Genomic DNA, 25018 nt, shown 5'->3' on the forward strand with positions numbered 1-25018 from the left:
GTAAAGGGTCTGAATACTTATGTAAATGTTTTATTATTTTTTAATTTTTTTTATACATTTGACAAAGTCTTTGCTTTGTCATTATGGGGTATTGTGTGTAGATTGATGAGGGAAAACAACTATTTAATCAATTTTAGAATAAGGCTGTAATGTAACAAAATGTGGAAAAAGTCAAGGGGTCTGAATACTTTTCGAAGGCACTGTACATCAAATTTGAATCAATCCAATATAACATTGATCTGAAAAGTATATTTTCTCCCCTCTGTATTGTAGCTGTGTCATATCATTGCCAATGTGTTGAGATGAAATCACTGGAAAACCGCAGATACACGACATAACCTGGTAGATAACAATGGTTACCTGGAGAAATGTGATTTACAGCCACTCAGTCATTATTAAGGCTTCTGGTTAGCATACAATTCCTATTCAGTTTTTATGGAGGCAACGTTGTGACAGAAAATAAATGGAGAAAAAAGATGGAGACTATTGCACTCCAGAGACAACAGTGATTTAGGCCCAACTCACTGCTAAGCTTTCCTCAACATTGACTTAATAATCGACCCATTAATGCATTCACAGGTGCCAATCAATGGGACTGAGAGACTGAACATTATTACTGCTGTCACCGAGGTATAGAGGGCTGCGCAATATGGCTGAGCACGGCCATTAGAAGGATATCAGCGTTTACAACCAGACAGGAAGCGTATTTTATTCCCAAATAAAAGAGTCCCCCCATTAACACACATCACCAATTGTGGCGCGGAGACTGAACAGCATGAAAAGAGCCCTCCTCATGTCAAAGCAACAGTCAACAGCTCATTGTTAAGGAGGCGTAATCAACAGCACCCAGTAGGATAATGGTTCCATCCTGTTTGGATAATGATAATAAGACTGAGTCCTTCCTCTAATCAGCACCAATGTTATGGCCAAGCTCAGCACCAGGCTGTTCCACAATGGGGAGTGACAGTCCAGTCTAATCAATACCAGTCTATTCCACAATGGGGAGTGACAGTTCCAGTTTAATCAGCACCAATGTTATGGCCAAGCTCAGCACCAGTCTGTTCCACAATGGGGAGGGCCAGTCCAGTCTAATCAATACCAGTCTATTCCACAATGGGGAGTGACAGTCCAGTTTAATCAGCACCAATGTTATGGCCAAGCTCAGCACCAGTCTGTTCCACAATGGAGATGGACAGTCCAGTCTAATCAGCACCAGTCTGTTCCACAATGGGGAGGGCCAGTCCAGTCTAATCAGCACCAGTCTGTTCCACAATGGAGATGGACAGTCCAGTCTAATCAGCACCAGTCTGTTCCACAATGGGGAGGGACAGTCCAGTCTAATCAGCACCAGTCTGTTCCACAATGGAGATGGACAGTCCAGTCTAATCAGCACCAGTATGTTCCACAATGGGGAGGGACAGTCCAGTTTAATCAGCACCAGTCTGTTCCACAATGGGGAGGGACAGTCCAGTCTAATCAGCACCAGTCTGTTGCACAACGGGGTGGGACAGTCCAGTCTAATCAGCACCAGTCTGTTCCACAATGGAGATGGACAGTCCAGTCTAATCAGCACCAGTCTGTTCCACAATGGGGAGGGACAGTCCAGTCTAATCAGCACCAGTCTGTTGCACAACGGGGAGGGACAGTCCAGTCTAATCAGCACCAGTCTGTTCCACAATGGAGATGGACAGTCCAGTCTAATCAGCACCAGTATGTTCCACAATGGGGAGGGCCAGTCCAGTCTAATCAACACCAGTCTGTTCCAGAATGGGGAGGGACAGTCCAGTCTAATCAGCACCAGTCCGTTCCACAACGGGGAGGGACAGTCCAGTCTAATCAGCACCAGTCTGTTGCACAACGGGGAGGGCCAGTCCAGTCTAATCAACACCAGTATGTTCCACAATGGGGAGGGACAGTCCAGTCTAATCAGCACCAGTATGTTCCACAATGGGGAGGGACAGTCCAGTCTAATCAGCACCAGTCTGTTGCACAATGGGGAGGGCCAGTCCAGTCTAATCAGCACCAGTCTGTTGCACAATGGGGAGGGACAGTCCAGTCTAATCAGCACCAGTCTGTTGCACAATGGGGAGGGACAGTCCAGTCTAATCAGCACCAGTCTGTTGCACAATGGGGAGGGACAGTCCAGTCTAATCAGCACCAGTCTGTTCCACAATGGGGAGGGACAGTCCAGTCTAATCAGCACCAGTATGTTCCACAATGGGGAGGGACAGTCCAGTCTAATCAGCACCAGTCTGTTGCACAATGGGGAGGGACAGTCCAGTCTAATCAGCACCAGTCTGTTCCACAATGGGGAGGGACAGTCCAGTCTAATCAGCACCAGTCTGTTCCACAATGGGGAGGGCCAGTCCAGTCTAATCAACACCAGTCTGTTCCACAATGGGGAGGGCCAGTCCAGTCTAATCAACACCAGTCTGTTCCACAATGGGGAGGGCCAGTCCAGTCTAATCAACACCAGTCTGTTCCACAATGGGGAGGGACAGTCCAGTCTAATCAACACCAGTCTGTTCCACAATGGGGAGGGACAGTCCAGTCTAATCAGCACCAGTATGTTCCACAACGTGGCGGGACAGTCCAGTCTAATCAGCACCAGTATGTTCCACAATGGGGCGGGACAGTCCAGTCTAATCAACACCAGTCTGTTCCACAATGGGGAGGGACAGTCCAGTCTAATCAGCACCAGTATGTTCCACAACGGGGAGGGACAGTCCAGTCTAATCAGCACCAGTCTGTTCCACAACGGGGAGGGACAGTCCAGTCTAATCAACACCAGTCTGTTCCACAATGGGGAGGGACAGTCCAGTCTAATCAACACCAGTCTGTTCCACAATGGGGAGGGCCAGTCCAGTCTAATCAACACCAGTCTGTTCCACAATGGGGAGGGACAGTCCAGTCTAATCAACACCAGTCTGTTCCACAATGGGGAGGGACAGTCCAGTTTAGTCAGCACCAGTCTGTTCCAGTCCAGGACGAACAACAACACAGATGACACAGGCCACAATGGACAGGCAGGGCAGAATGGTCAGGTAGGGCAGAATGGTCAGGTAGGGCAGAATGGACAGGCAGGGCAGAATGGACAGGCAGGGCAGAATGGACAGGCAGGGCAGAATGGTCAGGTAGGGCAGAATGGAAAGGCAGGGCAGAATTTGAAGGTAGGGCAGAATGGACAGGCAGGGCAGAATAGACAGGCAGGGCAGAATGGACAGGCAGGGCAGAATGGTCAGGTAGGGCAGAATGGACAGGCAGGGCAGAATGGACAGGCAGGGCAGAATGGACAGGCAGGGCAGAATGGTCAGGTAGGGCAGAATGGAAAGGCAGGGCAGAATTTGAAGGTAGGGCAGAATGGACAGGCAGGGCAGAATTGACAGGTAGGTCAGAATGGACTGGCAGGGCAGAATGGACAGGCAGGGCAGAATGGACAGGCAGGGCAGAATGGACAGGCAGGGCAGAATGGACAGGCAGGGCAGAATGGTGCTCTGTTTATAAACGCTGCACTGTCCTGTGTGCCACACACACAAGTTCATAAATAGAGAAAATACAGTGTACATAATATAGACTCAAAAATATACTAGTCATTCAGAGTAACCTTACACACAGACACACAGACAGACACACACACACACACAGATACACAGATACACAGACACACAGACACAGACACACACACATTTCTGACCACCTTGCCTATCTGTCACTTTGTGCAGGCTCCGTGTCCCTTGTGATGTACACTGAGGTACCAGGGTGACCCCTGACCCCCATGACACAGTGGTCTTAGTAATAGAGGTAAACTGGGTCTTGGTTTTTCCCAGATCAAAAAAAGGGCTTAGGTGGTTGGAGTGGAAGTGGGCGTGGCAATGGGCACGGTTGGCCCGTCGCTGCGGGGCTGAATTCGTTCTTCACCGAGGTCCCAGGGTGCCTCACTGCAAATTGGGTATAATGCCTGGTACCCTCAGCCAAAAAGACCCCTGACTGTCTAGCTTTTATTTTGGTGCATTAACTTCTCTACTAACTTTCTGCCAAAATATTATTGTGTAGTTCTTTTGTTTGTTTGTTATTTTCTACTGCCCAAGAATTTCCAATGCAGGAAAAACCCTGTGGTCAAGGCATTGTTTGAGACCAAAGAGTTGAGTCTAATGCAATGGAACAGTGGGTTTTATCACTGGGTGGGATCCATAACGTCTCACTAACCTGCCACCTCCCACGCTAGTCTGAGGTCTACCGGCTAAAGTGCGCTCAGGTTTCGCACACACACACACCACACACACACACCATACACACACACACCACACACACACACCACACACCATACACACACACACACCACACACACACACACCACACACCACACACACACCAGCGCCAAGCTGAGGGATGTATTATGCATTGAGCTATAAAAGGGAACTGTCAAAACCCCACTTCATCTGCAAGTTAACGGGGAGGGACAGTCCAATCCTCTGTATAACATTTACATTTTAGTCATTTAGCAGACGCTCTTATCCAGAGCGACTTACAGGAGCAATTAGGGTTAAGTGCCTTGCTCAAGGGCACATCGACAGATTTTTCATCTAGTCGGCTCGGGGATTAGAACCAGCGACCTTTCGGTTACTGGCACAACGCTCTTAACCACTAAGCTACCTGCCATCCTAAATATTACAATTTTTTTACAAAGATTGAATTTAACATCATTTGGGGGAAATTAGACCACACAGGTGAGGAGGAGGATGTTAGAAATCAAACAAGGTCTTCATAGAGATGATTGAGTATAGTATATTGCAACAGAACACTGCACTAGGATTTCTCTATGGGCTGTAGAATGGAGAGTATCAGGACAGTGAATACGCTGTCGATTCTGTTGTGTTCGAGGGCTATGTCAAAAGCAACATCATCAAGATGAACAGCTCCACAAGTGCACAAATGTCCTTGCGGTCCAAAGTAAGGTTGAATGCAAGGCGATACACACCCTTACCCAATCCAATAGAAAGATCCGCAACTCTGCAAGGTCAAGGACAATGGAGACGCGGGCTCCACCTGCGGAGCTTCAGATCACATGGTGTAAGCTGTCTTTCTCACACACACACACACACACACAGGATCGATAGAAACAGGGTCACAGGGAGGGGATATATATATATAGGCGTAGCACCGCTAAGTCGTAAAACTGAAGGTCTTCACTGTGCCTGGATGTCATAACAGCACTGAGCTAACACCCACCAGGTCAACGACCTTCACAGAATCACACAAATGGCCATTTGGGATCCATAATTGTACGGTGGAAAAATAGATTTGTGCACTAGCATGCACACACACACACACACACACACACACACACACACACACACACAGAGCAACATTAGCAACAAGAGCTTCGCCTCGTACCTACGACCGCAGCACGCCTCGTACCTACGACCGCAGCACGCCTCGTACCTACGACCGCAGCACGCCTCGTACCTACGACCGCAGCACGCCTCGTACCTACGACCGCAGCACGGCTCGTACCTACGACCGCAGCACGGCTCGTACCTACGACCGCAGCACGGCTCGTACCTACGACCGCAGCACGCCTCGTACCTACGACCGCAGCACGGCTCGTACCTACGACCGCAGCACGCCTCGTACCTACGACCGCAGCACGCCTCGTACCTACGACCGCAGCACGGCTCGTACCTACGACCGCAGCACGGCTCGTACCTACGACCGCAGCACGGCTGTGCTAAAAAAGTAAAAATCCACGCTCTCTCGTGTGCGATTGCTTTATACTGAAATTGTTGTATGCTCTCTCTACCATGTTTTACACAGATACTTCAAACCAACATTTCGGTCAAATGATCCAAGGTTTAACAGTCTACCAATTAAAACCTGGAATCAAACAATTTAATTGATGCAAAGGCTGAGAACTATTGAGACACCTCCACTTGACGAATGTTATTTAACACATTTCTCATCTAAACAAATGTGTTATTTTCCACATTTGCTGTTATTCACATCCATTCATTTCACTGGAATGATGAGGTATCTTCGTTCACACAAAAGCCATGGTTCTCTTTACCTGCATCCAACAGTGTATATTACTAATTCCTATGCAATACAGCATAGTTATCTAGTTAATACTATTGCTGAGCTACTATCTGAGGTTAGACATCCAGTAAGTCTGCGGATAAGAGTGGAACAGCCCTTGGAGCTCACTCGGGGGGGGGGATAATTGAGTTTGAGTTTGAGTTTATTTTTACAGGGACAGTGCACATTAATCAACGTTTCAGTAAAAGTGCCGGTTTTAGCCAGCCGGCTAATTTTCAACCGCAGTCCCTGGGCAGGTTATTAAAAACAATTACAATATAGACAATAACAACATAGAACAAGACATAGCATACAGACATAGCAACATAGGACAAGCAAGACGTAGCATACAGACAGAGCAACATAGAACAAAAAGCAGCAAAACAAAATTCATAAAAGCAACAAAGTGTTTCCACACCTCACAAGTTACAGACAACAGACATGGAAAGCGGCAACACACAGCTAGGGACCATGTTCACAAATCTGATTGACCTTTAGCCATGTCTTCAAGCATTTTGTGAAAGTGTGATATGTGGTGCAGTTATGTGTGTCTGATGGCAGTGTATTCCAGACATGGGAAGCTCTCACAGAAAAAGCGGATTTACTAAAGGTGCTTTTCCTTAGGGGAACTACACAGTCACCTCTCATGGCAGACCTTGTGGATCTGCTGCCATATGTTTGGGTTTTCTTACTGAAACGTTGTAAGACATTCAAATAATTACCAGATCAATGTAATATGAAAGAAAGCTTGTTTTTCTCTGCAAAGCCATTTGTAATGTTATATGAGAATGAAAAGTTGGTGTAGCCATGGTAACTGTGTTATCGTTGATCCAGAGACAAGAGCCTCCACAAGGCTGTGCACCCGCCGCGTCTCCTGGCGATTAAGGGAGTCCCTCTGTGAAGAGGTTTCTCCTTTCAAGGGGAAAACGAGGAGATGGCAAGATGTGTTCCTATTTGTAATGCAGGCTCTGGCCAAGAGAGTGATTGATACACATGGCAGTATTTATTTTGCAAAGTGAAAACTGAGAAGTGCTGAGAAGGCATTTTGCCTACTAATTTCACAAAGTAGAGGATATAAGTATTGGCCCTTGGTGGCACCGGTGACATAGTTGAATAGGTAACGGACGACTTTCATTGCTCACATCTCCGGGTTGGGACGTTTAACCGTGGCAACCTGTCAGAAGTAGCATACATAACCTCCAATATCTTTAAGTGGCTGACAGCTTGGAGCAGGTCAGGTGCCAATGCAAAGGACAGGAGGCTTGAGTCGGTGTAATGGGAAAACAAGGGGATGGATTTAAATCAGGCTGCCTGTGTTATTACACCACAGGTTTAAAATGTGCATTTGAGTTTTGAACAAAATATATCTGAGACTTTGAGAGTCAGAAAATAGGCTAATGTGTTTGAGTCATTGGGATGGTTATGATTACTACATTTACATCGAATCAAATTTTATTTGTCACATACACGTGTTTAGCAGATGTTATTGCGGGTGCAGAGAAATGCTTGTGTTTCTAGCTCCGACAGCGCAGTAATATCTAACAATTTCACAATATATACCCTACACACACAAATCTAGTAAGGAATGGAATTTAAGAATATATACATATATGGACGAGCGATGACAGAGCGGCATGGACTAAGATACAGTAGAATTTATAGAATACAGTATATACATATGAGATGAGTAGTGCAAGATATGTAAACATTATTAAAATGACTAGTGTTTCATTTTTTAAAGTGGCCAGTGATTTCAATAGGCAGCAGCAGCCTCTAATGTGCTAGTGATGGCTTTTTAACAGCCTGATGGCCTTGAGATCGAAGCTGTTTTTCATTCTCTCTGTCCCAGCTTTGATGCACCTGTACTGACTTCGCCTTCTGGATGATAGCGGGGTGAACAGGCAGTGGCTTTTTCAGTCATATCAAACTCCATTTTTTGAATGATGCTGTGTCTGCATGTATGTATTACAATTATACACTTCAACAGTGTTTACCAATCCTGGTCGAGGGACATCAATCCAGAGCGTATATGGACGAGCGATGACAGAGCGCTGTTGTCCAGAGCGACTAGGGTTAATGCCTTGCTCATCGACAGATTTTTCACCAAGTCGGCTCAGGGATTTGAACCAGTGACCTTTCAGTTACTGGCCCAACGCGTTTAACCGCTATGCTGCCTGCCGCCCTACCTACTACAACACAAATGTGTTAGAAGTTGACTACCCAAGCCATTGTAAAGTTTTAATACCATACTAATGATGGCTAATCCTCTATTCTGGAGGGCTGGTGAAGGACTAAAATCGGTCCTGTCAGTGCAGCCGTTAATGTACCAATGTGCAAAATCCAATGGACCCAATTTGATTTTGAAAGCAACTAAATGAGAGCATGATTCAATCAAACCAGTTTATGCAGTAGGCAGGTAGACCTATATTTATGTGTCTACTGACTGCATACAGGGTTTTATTCTTAAAATTGGAAGCATAAAATCTGCGAGGAGAGAATCGACCTAACACTCAGGTCCCCCTTCCAGCATTGGGGAACATCCCACACGTCTATTTCTATGGGCACAAGCACTGGTCATGACACAAACTGTTCACACCCCTCTTGTTGGTGGAGAGAATGTTGCAGGTTTAAAGCTTATTTCCTGCAATTCTATACATTTTGTCATGTCTATTCATGTGATATTTGAGTGACTTGAACATTACTAGCTAAAAAACGTTAGCTGACATGGGCTAGTTGATCTGGACAGTTATAAATAGCTCTCTAAGGTCTGCAATGACTGACATGACAAGCGGAAAACTGATGATGCACTACCCAATTTCGAAATGGCATCTTGTGCATTCTACTATTACAACTTTCAAGAGTAAGTTAAAAGCCGGAATGAGTTCCTTAAAATAATATACACACTACCAGTCAAAACATTGGACACACCTACTCATTCAAGAGGTTTTTATTGAATTTTACAATTTTTTTACATTATAGAATAATAGTGAAGACATCAAAACTATGAAATAACACATATGGAATAATGTAATAACCAAAAAAGTGTTAAACATATCAAAATATATTTTAGATTTTAGATTCTTCAAATAGCCACCCTTGCCTTGATGACAGCTTTGCACACTCTTGACATTCTCTCAACCAGCTTCATGAGGTAGTCACGTGGAATATATTTCAATTAACAGGTGTGCCTTCTTAAAAGTGAACTTAATGCGTTTGAGCCAATCAGTTGCGTTGTGACAAGGTATGGGCCCCTATTTGGTAAAAGTCCAAGTCCATATTATGGCAAGAACAGCTCAAATAAGCAAAGAGAAACGACAGTCCATCATTACTTTAAGACATGAAGGTCAGTCAATATGGAAAATGTAAAGAACTTTGAATGTTTCTTCAAGTGCAGTCGCAAAAACCATCAAGCACTATGATGAAACTGGCTCTCATGAGGACCACCACTGGAATGGAAGACCCAGAGTTACCTCTGCTGCAGAGGATAAGTTCATTAGAGTTACCAGCCTCAGAAATTGCAGCCCAAATAAATGCTTCACAGAGTTCAAATAACAGACACATCTCAACATCAACTGTTCAGAGGGGAATGTGTGAATCAGGCCTTCATGGTCGAATTGCTGCAAAGAAACCATTACTAAATAACACCAATAAGAGAATACACTTGCTTGGGCCAAGAAACACGAGCAATGGACATTAGAGAGAATGCCAAGATTGTGCAAAGCTGTCATCAAGGCAAAGGGTGGCTACTTTGAAGAATCTCAAATATAAAATATATGTTGATTTGTTTAACACTTTTTTGGTTACTACATAATTCCATATGTGTCATTTCATAGTTTTGATGTCTTCACTATTATTCTACAATGTAGAAAGTAGTAAAAAATAAAGAAAAACCCTGGAATGAGTAGGTGTGTCCAAACTTTTGACTGGTACTGTACATATATACATTGGGGGAAAAAAGTATTTAGTCAGCCAATAATTGTGCAAGTTCTCCCACTTAAAAAGATGAGAGAGGCCTGTAATTTTCATCATAGGTACACGTCAACTATGACAGACAAAATGAGAAGAAAAATTCCAGAAAATCACATTGTAGGATTTTTTATGAATTTATTTGCAAATTATGGTGGAAAATAAGTATTTGGTCAATAACAAAAGTTTCTCAATATTTTGTTATATACCCTTTGTTGGCAATGACACAGATCTCACAAGGTTTTCACACACTGTTGCTGGTATTTTGGCCCATTCCTCCATGCAGATCTCCTCTAGAGCAGTGATGTTTTGGGGCTGTCGCTGGGCAACACAGACTTTTAACTCCCTCCAAAGATTTTCTATGGGGTTGAGATCTGGAGACTGGCTAGGCCACTCCAGGACCTTGAAATGCTTCTTACAAAGCCACTCCTTCGTTGCCCGGGCGGTGTGTTTGGGATCATTGTCATGCTGAAAGACCCAGCCACGTTTCATCTTCAATGCCCTTGCTGATGGAAGGAGGTTTTCACTCAAAATCTCACGATACATGGCCCCATTCATTCTTTCCTTTACACGGATCAGTCGTCCTGGTCCCTTTGCAGAAAAACTGCCCCAAAGCATGATGTTTCCACCCCCATGCTTCACAGTAGGTATGGTGTTCTTTGGATGCAACTCAGCATTCTTTGTCCTCCAAACACGATGAGTTGAGTTTTTACCAAAAAGTTATATTTTGGTTTCATCTGACCATATGACATTCTCCCAATCCTCTTCTGGATCATCCAAATGCACTCTAGCAAACTTCAGACGGGCCTGGACATGTACTGGCTTAAGCAGGGGGACACATCTGGCACTGCAGGATTTGAGTCCCTGGCGGCGTAGTGTGTTACTGATGGTAGGCTTTGTTACTTTGGTCCTAGCTCTCTGCAGGTCATTCACTAGGTGTGGTTCTGTGATTTTTGCTCACCGTTCATGTGATCATTTTGACCCCACGGGGTGAGATCTTGCGTGGAGCCCCAGATCGAGGGAGATTATCAGTGGTCTTGTATGTCTTCCATTTCCTAATAATTGCTCCCACAGTTGATTTCTTCAAACTAAGCTGCTTACCTATTGCAGATTCAGTCTTCCCAGCCTGGTGCAGGTCTACAATTTTGTTTCTGGTGTCCTTTGACAGCTCTTTGGTCTTGGCCATAGTGGAGTTTGGAGTGTGACTGTTTGAGGTTGTGGACAGGTGTCTTTTATACTGATAACAAGTTCAAACAGGTGCCATTAATACAGGTAACGAGTGGAGGACAGAGGAGCCTCTTAAAGAAGAAGTTACAGGTCTGTGAGAGCCAGAAATCTTGCTTGTTTGTAGGTGACCAAATACTTATTTTCCACCATAATTTGCAAATAAATTCATTAAAAATCCTACAATGTGATTTTCTGGATTTTTTTTCCTCAATTTGTCTGTCATAGTTGACGTGTACCTATGATGAAAATTACATGCCTCTCCCATCTTTTTAAGTGGGAGAACTTGCACAATTGGTGGCTGACTAAATACTTTTTCCCCCCACTGTATATACTACATGACCAAAAGTATGTGGACTCCTGCTCGTCTAACATCTCATTCCAAAATCATGGGCATTCATATGGAGTTGGTCCCCCTTTTGCTGCTATAACAGCCTTGACTAGATGTTGGAACATTGCTGCGGGGACTTGCTTCCATTCAGCCACAACAGCATTAGTGAGGTCGGGACACTGATGTTGGGCAATTAGGCCTGGCTCGTAGTCGGCGTTCCAATTCATCGCAAAGGTGTTCAATGGGGTTGAGGTCAGGGCTCTGTGCAGGCCAGTCAAGTTCTTCCACACTGATCTCGACAAACCATTTCTGTATGGACCTCGCTTTGTGCACAGGGGCATTGTCATGCTGAAACAGGAAAGGGCCTTCCCAAAACTGTTGCCACAAAGTTGGAAGCACAGAATCGTCTAGAATGTCATTGTATGCTGTAGCATTAAGATTTCCCTTCACTGGAACTCAGGGGCCTAGCCCGAACCATGAAAAACAGCCCCAGACCATTATTCCTCCTCCATCAAACTTTACAGTTGGTACTATGCATTTGGGCAGGTAGCATTTTCCTGGCATCCGCCAAACCCAGATTCGTCCGTCGGACTGCCAGATGGTGAAGCGTGATTCATCCCTCCAGAGAACGTTTCCACTGCTCCACTGAGTCCTGAGTTTTATACCACCCCAGCCAACGCTTGGCATTGCACATGGTGATCTTAGGCTTGTGTGCGGCTGCTCGACCATGGAAACCCATTTCAGGAAGCTCCCGACGAACAGTTATTGTGCTGACGTTGCTTCCAGAGGCAGTTTGGAACTCGGTAGTGAGTGTTGCAACCAAGAACAGATGATTTTTACACGCTACATGCTTCAGCACTTGGCGTTCCCATTCTGTGAGCTTGTGTGGCCTACCACTTCGCGGCTGAGCTGTTGTTGCTCCTAGACGTTTCCACTTCACAATAACAGCACTTACAGTTGACCGGGGCAGCTCTAACAGGGCAGACATTTTATTAACTGACTTGTTGGACAGGTGGCATCCTATGACGGTGCCACATTGAAAGTCACTGAGCTCTTCAGTAAGGCCATTCTACTGCCAATGTTTGTCTATGGAGATTGCATGGCTGTGTGTTTGATTTTATACACCTGTCAGCAACGGGTGTGGCTGAAATAGCCGAATATACTAATTTGAAGGGGTGTCCACATACTTTTGTATATTCAGTACCAGTCAAAAGTTTGGACACACCTACTAATTCCAGGGTTTTTCTTGATTTTTACTATCAGACATCAAAACTGTGAAATAACACATATGGAATTATGTAGTAACCAAAAAAGTGTTAAACAAATCAAAATATATTTTATATTTGAGATTCTTCAAAGTAGCCACCCTTTGCCTTGATTACAGCTTTGCACACTCTTGGCATTCTCTCAATCAGCTTCATAAGGTAGTCACCTGGAATACATTTCAATTAACAGGTGTGCCTTGTTAAAAGTTAATTTGTGGAATTTATTTTCTTTTGATGTCTTCACTATTATTCTTTATATTAGGTGTGTCCAAACTTTTGACTGGTACTGTGTATATATATAAATTGGGTGAAGGGGTGGGGACCACGCGCCCCCTCCCCCCCACCAACCCCTCAGGCGCGCCCCAGAGTTTGGGAACCACCAAAAAACCATTATATGATACTAAAACCATTATACGATTTATTGACTTTAGGGAAAAAGTATATGCCACACACACACATACTGCATTCACACTGCAATGCGGATTTGATTGAATTCACCCTCGGGAAGTGATAAATGAGCAAAGAAAATAGAATTAGAAGAACAGTCATCTGTATGCTAAGGGTTTACACTGAACCAGCCCCTATGATAAACACTGTATGACTACTATTGATCTGTTCTGAAAGGTTTTATTATGAACTGAACTGGACGGAACCTGATTTATTGCATTTCTTATCCTTGAAAACAACTGCAGTCTATAGCATATTGCCTACATGCGGTAATAGTGAACTGCTAGAATGCTTGAGGGACAATGTGGCTAAACTATGTTCTAAAATGTAATACCATCAACAGATCTTTATAAACTAAGGGTTTACTCATTTCAAGCTTGAGGGAAGGGGTTTGTATGGTAATGGTAGTATTGAAATGCTTGGAATTGCCATCCACCTGTCCAGCACCCAGACAGTCTCAGTAAGATTAATGCACACTCATGGAGTATTAGCCAGTAGCGCATGCTTGTCTTGCTGCAAGGGTTAGCTGCTGTGACTCAACATTCAAAAACACCATAGCTCCAAGACAAAAGCACAATATTCCAATTAATCATTCATGTGCAACAAGAAATGTTCCATAATAATAGCATGTAAATGATTTAGATATTATTGGGTTGGTTATTTGCTATAGTTATAAAGCCATTTCATAATAAAAACAACAACTAAAAACACATTTTCTATCTGTCATGTCCGTCATTTGAATTAACTTAAAAACAAAAACACTTAACACATCTAGAAAATGGCATTTAGATTGACTTTGCGCACTGCACCTGTGGCTAGATAGCCTATTGAAAGAATGGCTGTTTGGCAAATTGAAGATTGTTGACTGGGTGCTCCTGCGGTCATTTAAAATTCATGTCACACACATCTGTTCACAGACACTATGGTGGCACCCAGCAACCAGCAAGCATCCAGGCGTTAACATGAAGCCCAGCATAGGCTACTATACAGTAGAAGCGCGCATCCTACCTTGCACGACCACCACCTCCGTATTGAAAGACACCTCTTTGTTTGAAGAGCTCGGAGTGGGTTCATCTCCCTCGAACAGTTGGTTCACCTCGCCCTGGATGTCTGACACGTTACGGCCGCCGTCGCTCTTGGAGAAGGCGGTCACAGTAAACCTCTGGCTCATGGTGTCGCCGGCGGTACCTCACAACTGTGAAACAAGCGGCGAGTCTCCTGCCTTGGCGGCGCCCCGGTGGAGGAATTCACCGAGGATGCAGATGCAGACGCAGATAGAAGCTCCTGACAGCTGTTGAGAGGGCTGTACACAGACCCAAGTGATTGTCCTCGGTATCATTGACTAGATCAATATCGGCAACAAGTTTCCCTCTGTCTTGTCTTTGGAAACTGCGGCGTTTTGTTCGTTGATATGAGATATTGAATGATGAGAATAAGCTATCACATCAACCGGTGTCTGGAAACGGTTGCGCACCTGGGTCCTAAAGCCGGTGCAATATTGGTAAATAGGTAGTATAGATAGACTACCTTTTACCATAAATGACAATGTACAATTAGTGCTTCCAACCATGTGCATTAGCCCCATATTGTAAGCAATGCCACTTTTATAGATATCTCCCCATTTCGTATGTAAAGAAATGAGAGGTGGTAATGAAGTATCCAATTTCTTGATAGCCTATGCAGCATTTGAAATAACAATGTTTATACACTGAACAAAAATCTAAACGCAACATGTAAAGTGTTGGTCCCATGTTTTATGAGCTGAAATAAAAGATCCCAGAAATGTTCCATAAGCACAAAAAGCTTATTTCTCTCAAATGTTGTGCACAAATTTGTTTACATCCGTATTAGTGATCATTTCTTCTTTGCCAGGATAATCCATCCACATGACAGGTGTGGCATATCAAGAAGCTGATTAAAAACAGCATGATCATTACACAGGTGCACCTTGTGCTGGGGACAATAAAATGTGCAGTTTTGTCACACAACACAATGCCACAGATGTCTCAAGCTCTGAGGGAGCATGCAATTGGCATGTTGACTGCAGGAATGTCCACCAGAGCTGTTGCCAGATAATGTAATGTTAATTTCTCTACCATAAGCCTGCTCCAACATTGTTTTAGAGAATTTGGCAGTACATCCAACTGGCCTTATAACCACAGACCACGTGTAACCACGCCAGCCCAGGACCTCCACATCCGGCTTCTTCACCTGCAGGATCGTCTGAGACCAGCCACCCAGACAGCTGATGAAACTGTGGGTTTGCACAACCAAAGAATTTCGGCACAAATTGTCAGAAACTGTCTCAGGGAAGCTCATCTGCATTTTCGTTGTCCTCACCAGGGTCTTGACCTGACTGCAGTTCAGCGTCATAACCGACTTCAGTGGGCAAATGCTCACCTTTGATGGACACTGGCACGCTGGAGAAGTGTGCTCTTCAAGGATGAATCCCAGTTTCAACTGTATCAGGCAGATGGCAGACAGCGTGTATAGCATCATGTGTGGGCGAGCGGTTTGCTGATGTCAACGTTGTGAAAAGAGTGCCCCATGGTGGAGGTGGGGTTATGGTATGGGCAGGCATAAGCTACGGACAACAAACACAATTGCATTTTATTGATGGCAAGAGATATCTTGATGAGATCCTGAGGCCCATTGTCGTGCCATTCATCTGCTGCCATCACCTCATGTTTCACCATGATGATGCATTGCCCCATGTCGCAAGGATCTGTACACAATTCCTGGAAGCTAAAAATTTCCCAGTTCTTCCATGGCCTGCATACTCACCAGACATGTCACCCATTGATCACGTTTGGGATGCTCTGGATTGACATGTAGGACAGTGTGTTCCAGTTCCCGCCAATATCCAGCAACTTCGTACAGCCATTGAAGAGGAGTGGGACAACATTCCACAGGTCACAATCAACAGCCTGATCAACTCTATACTAAGGAGATGTGTCATGCTGCATGAGGAAAATGGTGGTCACACCAGATACTGACTGGTTTTCTGCCCCTACCTTTTTTAAAGGCATCTGTGACCAACAGATGCATATCTGTATTCCCAGTCATGTGAAATCCATAGATTAGGGCCGAATTAATTTATTTCAATTGACTGATTTTCTTACATGAACTGTAACTCAGTAAAATATTTGAAATAGTTGCATGTTGTGTTTATATTTTTGTTCAGTGTGTTTTCATGAAATAGAAACCCGTTTTAGGAAATGAGTAAAGTAAATGAGAAGTCTTCCTCAAGTCACATTTGATGGGTATGACCCAGGATCCCCGATATTCACATTTCTGGTAGCCTACAATGCATAGCCTATACACAACAATATAATAGTAATAATAATAATAGCAATAATAATAATGTAGTATTATTAATATACACATGTATAATCAATCATTGTATGTATTATTATTATTATTACTATTGTTATTTAGTCTGCCTTCTCCCTACTCATTACCATAACTATAGATTATTGACTTTCCCACAAGGGAATCACGTGATTAAGTTTTCGAGGGAACGCCATGGGTAGAGGAATGCTCTTAGTGTAGCCTAACTTTCATGCAAATTGTGTTTTTATTCTCAAACTCTTTACTGTAACGGTAATGTAGCCTACTCTGAAATATTTTGTAGTTTATATCTTATTTTGACTTGAATTTGAAATAGCTTGACTCGGTCAATTTGCAGTGTGGACTTTGCACGGACATAAACGAAGTTGAGTGTTCGAGTTTATAAGTAAACGTTGGTTATGCTCAAACTCAATGATTATACTTAACGTTTTGTTATTGAAAGTGAAGTTACATTGTATCCGTTCTGCAGCTGTTGAATATAGCCTACCATTAATCGGTAGTCACAAGGCTGGAATTGGACAGAAGGCTGGAAATACACAGACAGAATCTCAAAAAGTAAGGGTGTTTTTTGTGAGTGACGTTTTAGCTTTGAGCAGTGAGTTTCCTCAGCTAGACCTATATCAGAAATTGTAACTATGCTGATGATGTACCCTCAAATTAACATTTTCTTGATCAGCCTTTGACAAGTACCTCAACTCCATAATGATTTCATCCACGGAGTTGAGAGCGCAGACTATAATTTTTCAAATGAACCTTCGAGTCGCTATGCAGTCAATACTTAAAAATCCTTGTACCTATGTTCATCCTCTGTTGTTGAGTGCCTTTCTTTGTTTGCTAAAATTGACATGTTTAAATATAACTTTAATCAAGTTCAACCACCGACTGTTTTCTTGTTGAGATTGTTGGCACATGCGCATTCCTGAGTTGCCATCTTAGAGCAACAGCAATAAGTAACAGTTGGTGGTTGTATTTAACTAACGTTTTATTATAAGGTTTTATAAAAAAAAATATGGATTTTAGCAAACAAACACAAGAACAGAGGACAAACATACGTACACGGTAAAGGTTTAAGAATGTACATTTTGACGTATCGACTGCATAGCAACTCGAAAGAGTCATATGTTCATGAAAAAAAACGATAGTCTGCACTCAACTCCGTGGATGAAGTCATCATGAAGTTGAGGTACTTGGCAAGATCAGCCCTGACCTAATAGTGAGTTGATATGACATTGGTATGACACATTTGAAATACATGTAGTGGTCTAGTAGATATGACATTGGTATTACAAATATGAACTTGAAATTGTAAGAACGTGCCTAACATGCAAAATATATTTGAATGATGGGGACTTCGTATTCAATTACCCTATCTTCATTATACATTGTATGTTGTTAAGTAACAGTAAATACATTTAGAAGAGAACACCAGATTCACTGAGAACACCAGATAGGTTACACTGAGAACACAAGATAGATAGGTTACACTGAGAACACCAGATAGATAGGTTACACTGAGAACACCAGATAGATAGGTTACACTGAGAACACCAGATAGATAGGTTACACTGAGAACACCAGATAGATAGGTTACACTGAGAACACCAGATAGATAGGTTACACTGAGAACACCAGATAGATAGGTTACACTGAGAACACCAGATAGATAGGTTACACTGAGAACACCAGATAGGTAGGTTACACTGAGAACACCAGATAGATAGGTTACACTGAGAACACCAGGCAGGTTACACTGAGAACACCAGGCAGGTTACACTGAGAACACCAGATAGATAGGTTACACTGAGAACACCAGGCAGGTTACACTGAGAACACCAGGCAGGTTACACTGAGAACACCAGATAGATAGGTTACACTGAGAACACCAGGTAGGTTACACTGAGAACACCAGATAGATAGGTTACACTGAGAACACCAGGCAGGTTACACTGAGAACACCAGGTAGGTTACACTGAGAACACCAGATATATAGGTTACACTGAGAACACCAGGCAGGTTACACTGAGAACACCAGATAGATAGGTTACACTGAGAACACCAGGCAGGTTACACTGAGAACACCAGGTAGGTTACACTGAGAACACCAGATATATAGGTTACACTGAGAACACCAGGCAGGTTACATTGAGAACACCAGATAGATAGGTTACACTGAGAACACCAGGCAGGTTACACTGAGAACACCAGATAGATAGGTTACACTGAGAACACCAGGCAGGTTACACTGAGAACACCAGATAGATAGGTTACACTGAGAACACCAGTCAGGTTACACTGAGAACACCAGGTAGGTTACACTGAGAACACCAGATAGATAGGTTACACTGAGAACACCAGGCAGGTTACACTGAGAACACCAGGCAGGTTACACTGAGAACACCAGGTAGGTTACACTGAGAACACCAGGCAGGTTACACTGAGAACACCAGGTAGGTTACACTGAGAACACCAGATAGATAGGTTACACTGAGAACACCAGGCAGGTTACACTGAGAACACCAGATAGATAGGTTACACTGAGAACACCAGGCAGGTTACACTGAGAACACCAGATAGATAGGTTACACTGAGAACACCAGGCAGGTTACACTGAGAACACCAGATAGATAGGTTACACTGAGAACACCAGGCAGGTTACACTGAGAACACCAGGCAGGTTACACTGAGAACACCAGGTAGGTTACACTGAGAACACCAGATAGATAGGTTACACTGAGAACACCAGGCAGGTTACACTGAGAACACCAGGCAGGTTACACTGAGAACACCAGGTAGGTTACACTGAGAACACCAGGTAGGTTACATTGAGAACACCAGGTAGGTTACACTGAGAACACCAGGTAGGTTACACTGAGAACACCAGGTAGGTTACACTGAGAACACCAGGCAGGTTACACTGAGAACATCGGGTAGGTTACACTGAGAACATCAGGTAGGTTACACAGGGTACTGTATTGTTTGGAGAATTGAAATCTACCAACAACTTCTATTACTGTGTTTTTATTTCCATACATTTTAATTTTCATTGAATTCATTCAATATATTATATATTATAGTACTAAAGTATGGTATGGTGTAATACTCTGGAACATTCCACAGTTTGTAACTACACCTTATGGAGAGGTCTAATCATATGGAATATTTCCTTCCAATAGTGCATTTTGTGGTTCGCCGATACAGACCCTCCGACAAGGATGCTGTCTTAACCCTGTTCAGTGATGGCATCTTGGAGCACATCAACCCTTCGTTCTACAACGCCATCAGCAACCCTGTCAATGTGGGTGTGACCCTGTTCCTTTCTGTGTCTGGGTACATGCTGGGAGGTGGGTCTACTCTCTGGGCCTTGCTGTTGGCTGGAGCCTGGGTAGGTCTGGTCTACTACTGCTGCAGCCAACTGTACACCAGCTTCGTCAGAGAGAGACTGCGCACTGACATGCAGGACATTCCAGGATGCTACCTGAGCCACCCCGATAACTGCTTCTGGGTGGCTGAGACTGAGGTCAACGGCAGGGTTGAGATTTTAGGTATGGTGGCCGTTGTGGCCAAAAAGGTGGTGGGCGGAAGAGACGGGGAGATGTGTGGTGAACTATTCAGAATGATTATATCGTCGAAGTGTCGTCGGACAGGGCTCGGTTCCAGGATGACCCAGACCGTTATTGACTTTTGTAAGGAGCGAGGGTTCTCTAAGGTCGTCCTGGAAACCAGTTCTACCCAGACTTCTGCAGTGGCCCTGTATAAGAAGGTAGGCTTCTCACACATCCTCTCACACACCAAGACGTACTCTCCTGAATGGATGACATTGGTATCCCGTGTCACCATTCTGAAGATGGAAAAAGTCATATAGGCCTTCCCTTGATTTTGAATTGTCAGTGTTAAGACGTGCAACTTTTTGGTTCTTTTTTGTTCTGAAGCACAGATTAAATGTATTTGATACAAGAATTTGATGCAAAACCGTAGGCCTATATTAGTGACTAGATCGAATAAGCAAAGGTATGAATATAAAATAGAAATAGTATATGTAGCCTATTAAAATATAATAATAATATGCCATTTAGCAGACGCTTTTATCCAAAGCGACTTACAGTCATGTGTGCATACATTTTTGTGTATGGGTGGTCCCGGGTATCGAACCCACTACCCTGGCGTTACAAGCGCCATGCTCTACCAGCTGAGCTACAGAGGACCACAAAATATGTGTTTTCCCCATTCAGTTTCACACTTGAGAGTCGCGACCCCCCCAAAAAAACTTTCTCATGGTGCAAAGCTATCATCAAGGCAAAGGGTGGCTACTTTGAAGAATCTCAAATGTAAAATATAAATATAAAATATATTTTGATTTGTTTAACACTTTTTTGGTTACTACAATATTCCATATGTGTTATTTCATAATTTTGATGTATTCACTATTATTCAACAATGTATAAAATAGTAAAAATTAAGAAAAACCCTTGAATGAGTAGGTGTGTCCAAACTTTTGACAGGTACTGTATATATATATATATATATACTATATGACCTATATGCACTATATATATACACTACCGTTCAAAAGTTTGGGGTCACTTAGAAATGTCCTTGTTTTCCATGAAAACATACATGAAATGAGTTTGGATAGGAAATATAGCAAAATGCATAGGAAATGTAGTCATTGACAAGGTTAGAAATAATGATTTTTAATTGAAATAATAATTGTTTCCTTCAAACTTTGCTTTCGTCAAAGAATCCTCCATTTGCAGCAATTAGAGTCTTGCAGACCTTTGGCATTCTAGTTGTCAATTTGTTGAGGTAATCTGAAGAGATTTCACCCCATGCTTCCTGAAGCACCTCCCACAAGTTGGATTGGCTTGATGGGCACTTTTAATGTACTATACGGTCAAGCTGCTCCCACAACAGCTCAATAGGGTTGAGATCCGGTGACTGTGCTGGCCACTCCATTATAGACAGAATACCAGCTGACTGCTTCTTCCCTAAATAGTTCTTGCATAGTTTGGAGCTGTGCTTTGGGTCATTGTCCTGTTGTAGGAGGAAATTGGCTCCAATCAAGCGCCGTCCACAGGGTATGGCATTGCAAAATGGAGTGATAGCCTTCCTTCTTCAAGATCCCTTTTACCCTGTACAAATCTCCCACTTTACCACCACCAAAGCACCCCCAGACCATCACATTGCCTCCACCATGCCTGACAGATGGCATCAAGTACTCCTCTAGCATCTTTTCATTTGGTCTGCGTCTCACAAATGTTCTTCTTTGTGATCCGAACACCTCAAACTTCGATTAGTCTGTCCATAACACTTTTTTCCAATCTTCCTCTGTCCAGTGTCTGTGTTCTTTTGCCCATCTTAATCTTTTCTTTTTATTGGCCAGTCTGAGATATGGCTTTTTCTTTGCAACTCTTCCTTAGAAGGTCAGCATCCCGGAGTCGCCTCTTCACTGTTGACGTTGACACTGGTGTTTTGCGGTACTATTTAATGAAGCTGCCAGTTTAGGACTTGTGAGGCATCTGTTTCTCAAACTAGACACTAATGTATTTGTCCTCTTGCTCAGTTGTGCACCGGGGCCTCCCACTCCTCTTTCTATTCTGGGAGTAGTACACAGCGTTGTACGACATCTTCAGTTTCTTGGCAATTTCTCGCATGGAATAGCCTTCATTTCTCAGAACAAGAATAGACTGACGAGTTTCAGAAGAAAGTTATTTATTTCTGGCCATTTTGAGCCTGCAATCGAACCCACAATTGCTGTTGCTCCAGATACTAAACTAGTCTCAAGAAGGTCAGTTTTATTGCTTCTTTAATCAGCACAACAGTTTTCAGCTGTGCTAACATAATTGCAAAAGGGTTTTCTAATGATCAATTAGCCTTTTAAAATGATAAACTTGGATTAGCAAACACAACGTGCTATTGGAACACAGGACTGATGGTTGCTGATAATGGGCCTCTGTACGCCTATGTAGATATTCCATTAAAAATCAGCCGTTTCCAGCTACAATAGCCATTTACAACATTAACACTGTCTACTCTGTATTTCTGATCAATTTGATGTTATTTTAATGGACAAAATAATTGCTTTTCTTTCGAAAACAAGGACATTTCTAAGTGACACCAAACTTTTGAACGGTAGTGTGTGAATATATATATATATATATATATATATATATATATATATATATATACTATATGAGCTATATGTAATATATATATATATATATATATATATATATACTATATGACCTGTATGTACTACATATACTATATGACCTACATGTACTCTTTTATATATATATATATATATATATATATATATATATATATATATATATATATATATATATATGACCTATATGTACTTGTCCATTCCCTTTGTCATTGTTCTGATGAAGGCTATTGATAGCCGAAATATTAATATTTTAACTTGAATAAAACAATGAGTAAAACAAAAAAAACTAACATGTTAGTGTTGTTCTTGTTGTCTATTCTTACTAGCACAAAATGTTCATCTAAATGTTGTCTCATAAGCATACAGTGAGGGAAAAAAGTATTTGATCCCCTGCTGATTTTGTATGTTTGCCCACTGACAAAGAAATGATCAGTCTATAATTTTAATGGTAGGTTTATTTGAACTGTGAGAGACAGAATAACAACAAAATAATCCAGAAAAACGCATGTCAAAAATGTTATAAATTGATTTGCATTTTAATGAGGGAAATAAGTATTTGACCCCTCTGCAAAACATGACTTGGTACTTGGTGGCAAAACCCTTGTTGGCAATCACAGAGGTCAGACGTTTCTTGTAGTTGGCCACCAGGTTTGCACACATCTCAGTAGGGATTTTGTCCCACTCCTCTTTGCAGATCTTCTCCAAGTCATTAAGGTTTCGAGGCTGACGTTTGGCAACTCGAACCTTTAGCTCCCTCCACAGATTTTCTATGGGATTAAGGTCTGGAGACTGGCTAGGCCACTCCAGGACCTTAATGTGCTTCTTCTTGAGCCACTCCTTTGTTGCCTTGGCCGTGTGTTTTGGGTCATTGTCATGCTTGAATACCCATCCACGACCCATTTTCAATGCCCTGGCTGAGGGAAGGAGGTTCTCATCCAAGATTTGACGGTACATGGCCCCGTCCATCGTCCCTTTGATGCGGTGAAGTTGTCCTGTCCCTTTAGCCCCCAAAGCATAATGTTTCCACCTCCATGTTTGACGGTGGGGATGGTGTTCTTGGGGTCATAGGCAGCATTCCTCCTCCAAACACGGCGAGTTGAGTTGATGCCAAAGAGCTCCATTTTGGTCTCATCTGACCACAACACTTTCACCCTGTTCTCCTCTGAATCATTCAGATGTTCATTGGCAAACTTCAGACGGCCCTGTATATGTGCTTTCTTGAGCAGGGGGACCTTGCGGGCACTGCAGGATTTCAGTCCTTCACGGCGTAGTGTGTTACCAATTGTTTTCTTGGTGACTATGGTCCCAGCTGCCTTGAGCTCATTGACAAGATCCTCCCGTGTAGTTCTGGGCTGATTCCGCACCGTTCTCATGATCATTACAACTCCACGAGGTGAGATCTTGCATGGAGCTCCAGGCAGAGGGAGATTGACAGTTATTTTGTGTTTCTTCCATTTGCGAATAATCGCACCAACTGTTGTCACCTTCTCACCAAGCTGCTTGGCGATGGTCTTGTAGCCCATTCCAGGCTTGTGTAGCTCTACAATCTTGTCCCTGACATCCTTGGAGAGCTCTTTGGTCTGGTGGAGAGTTTGGAATCTGATTGATTGATTGCTTCTGTGGACAGGTGTCTTTTATACAGGGAACAAGCTGAGATTAGGAGCACTCCCTTTAAGAGCGTGCTCCTAATCTCAGCTCGTTACCTGTATAAAAGACACCTGGGAGCCAGAAATCTTTTTGATTGAGAGGGGGTCAAATACTTATTTCCCTCATTAAAATTCAAATCAATTTATAACATTTTTGACATGCGTTTTTCTGGTTTATTTTGTTGTTATTCTGTCTCTCACTGTTCAAATAAACCTACCATTAAAATTAAAGACTGATCATTTCTTTGTCAGTGGGCAAACGTACAAAATCAGCAGGGGATCAAATACTTTTTTCTCTCACTGTATGTCATGCTATATAAGGAATTATAAACTGGGTGGTTTGAGCCCTGAATTCGGATTGGCTAAAAGCCATGCTATATAAACAATGATAAAAGGCGCCAGATGTAAGGACATGTATAAAGTAGTATGATGTTGCTTTTAAATCTATGCAGTCCTTATGAAGACATTCTGGATGCTTTATAAAGCTTTTGTAACCTGCTGTTCGTTTAAAGTGGTACCAAAGTTTTGTTGTCTTGTGAATTTTTGA

General features: G+C 43.0%; 2 protein-coding genes across 3 annotated transcripts in view; one reads left to right on the forward strand and one right to left on the reverse strand.

Annotated features, from left to right (window-relative positions):
• slc12a5a (solute carrier family 12 member 5a) overlaps positions 1–14689 on the reverse strand; it is a 302630-nt gene extending 287941 nt beyond the window's left edge. For both annotated transcript variants that reach the window (XM_041891976.2, XM_041891975.2), the window contains exon 1: positions 14314–14689. In XM_041891976.2, the coding sequence (XP_041747910.1) occupies positions 14314–14476 (163 nt within the window). In that variant the 5' untranslated portion in view covers positions 14477–14689. The remainder of the gene's footprint in view (positions 1–14313) is intronic.
• Positions 14690–16829: 2140 nt separating this feature from the next.
• On the forward strand, positions 16830–20775 carry nat8l2 (N-acetyltransferase 8-like 2). The gene is made up of 2 exons (XM_041891974.2): positions 16830–17211; positions 19830–20775. Coding segments are annotated over exons 1-2 (690 nt in total). The 5' UTR covers positions 16830–17210; the 3' UTR covers positions 20519–20775.
• The last annotated feature ends 4243 nt before the right edge of the window (positions 20776–25018 follow it).

Source organism: Coregonus clupeaformis, chromosome 12 (genome assembly GCF_020615455.1).
Source record: "Coregonus clupeaformis isolate EN_2021a chromosome 12, ASM2061545v1, whole genome shotgun sequence".
In the NCBI taxonomy this organism is placed as follows: Eukaryota; Metazoa; Chordata; class Actinopteri; order Salmoniformes; family Salmonidae; genus Coregonus; species Coregonus clupeaformis.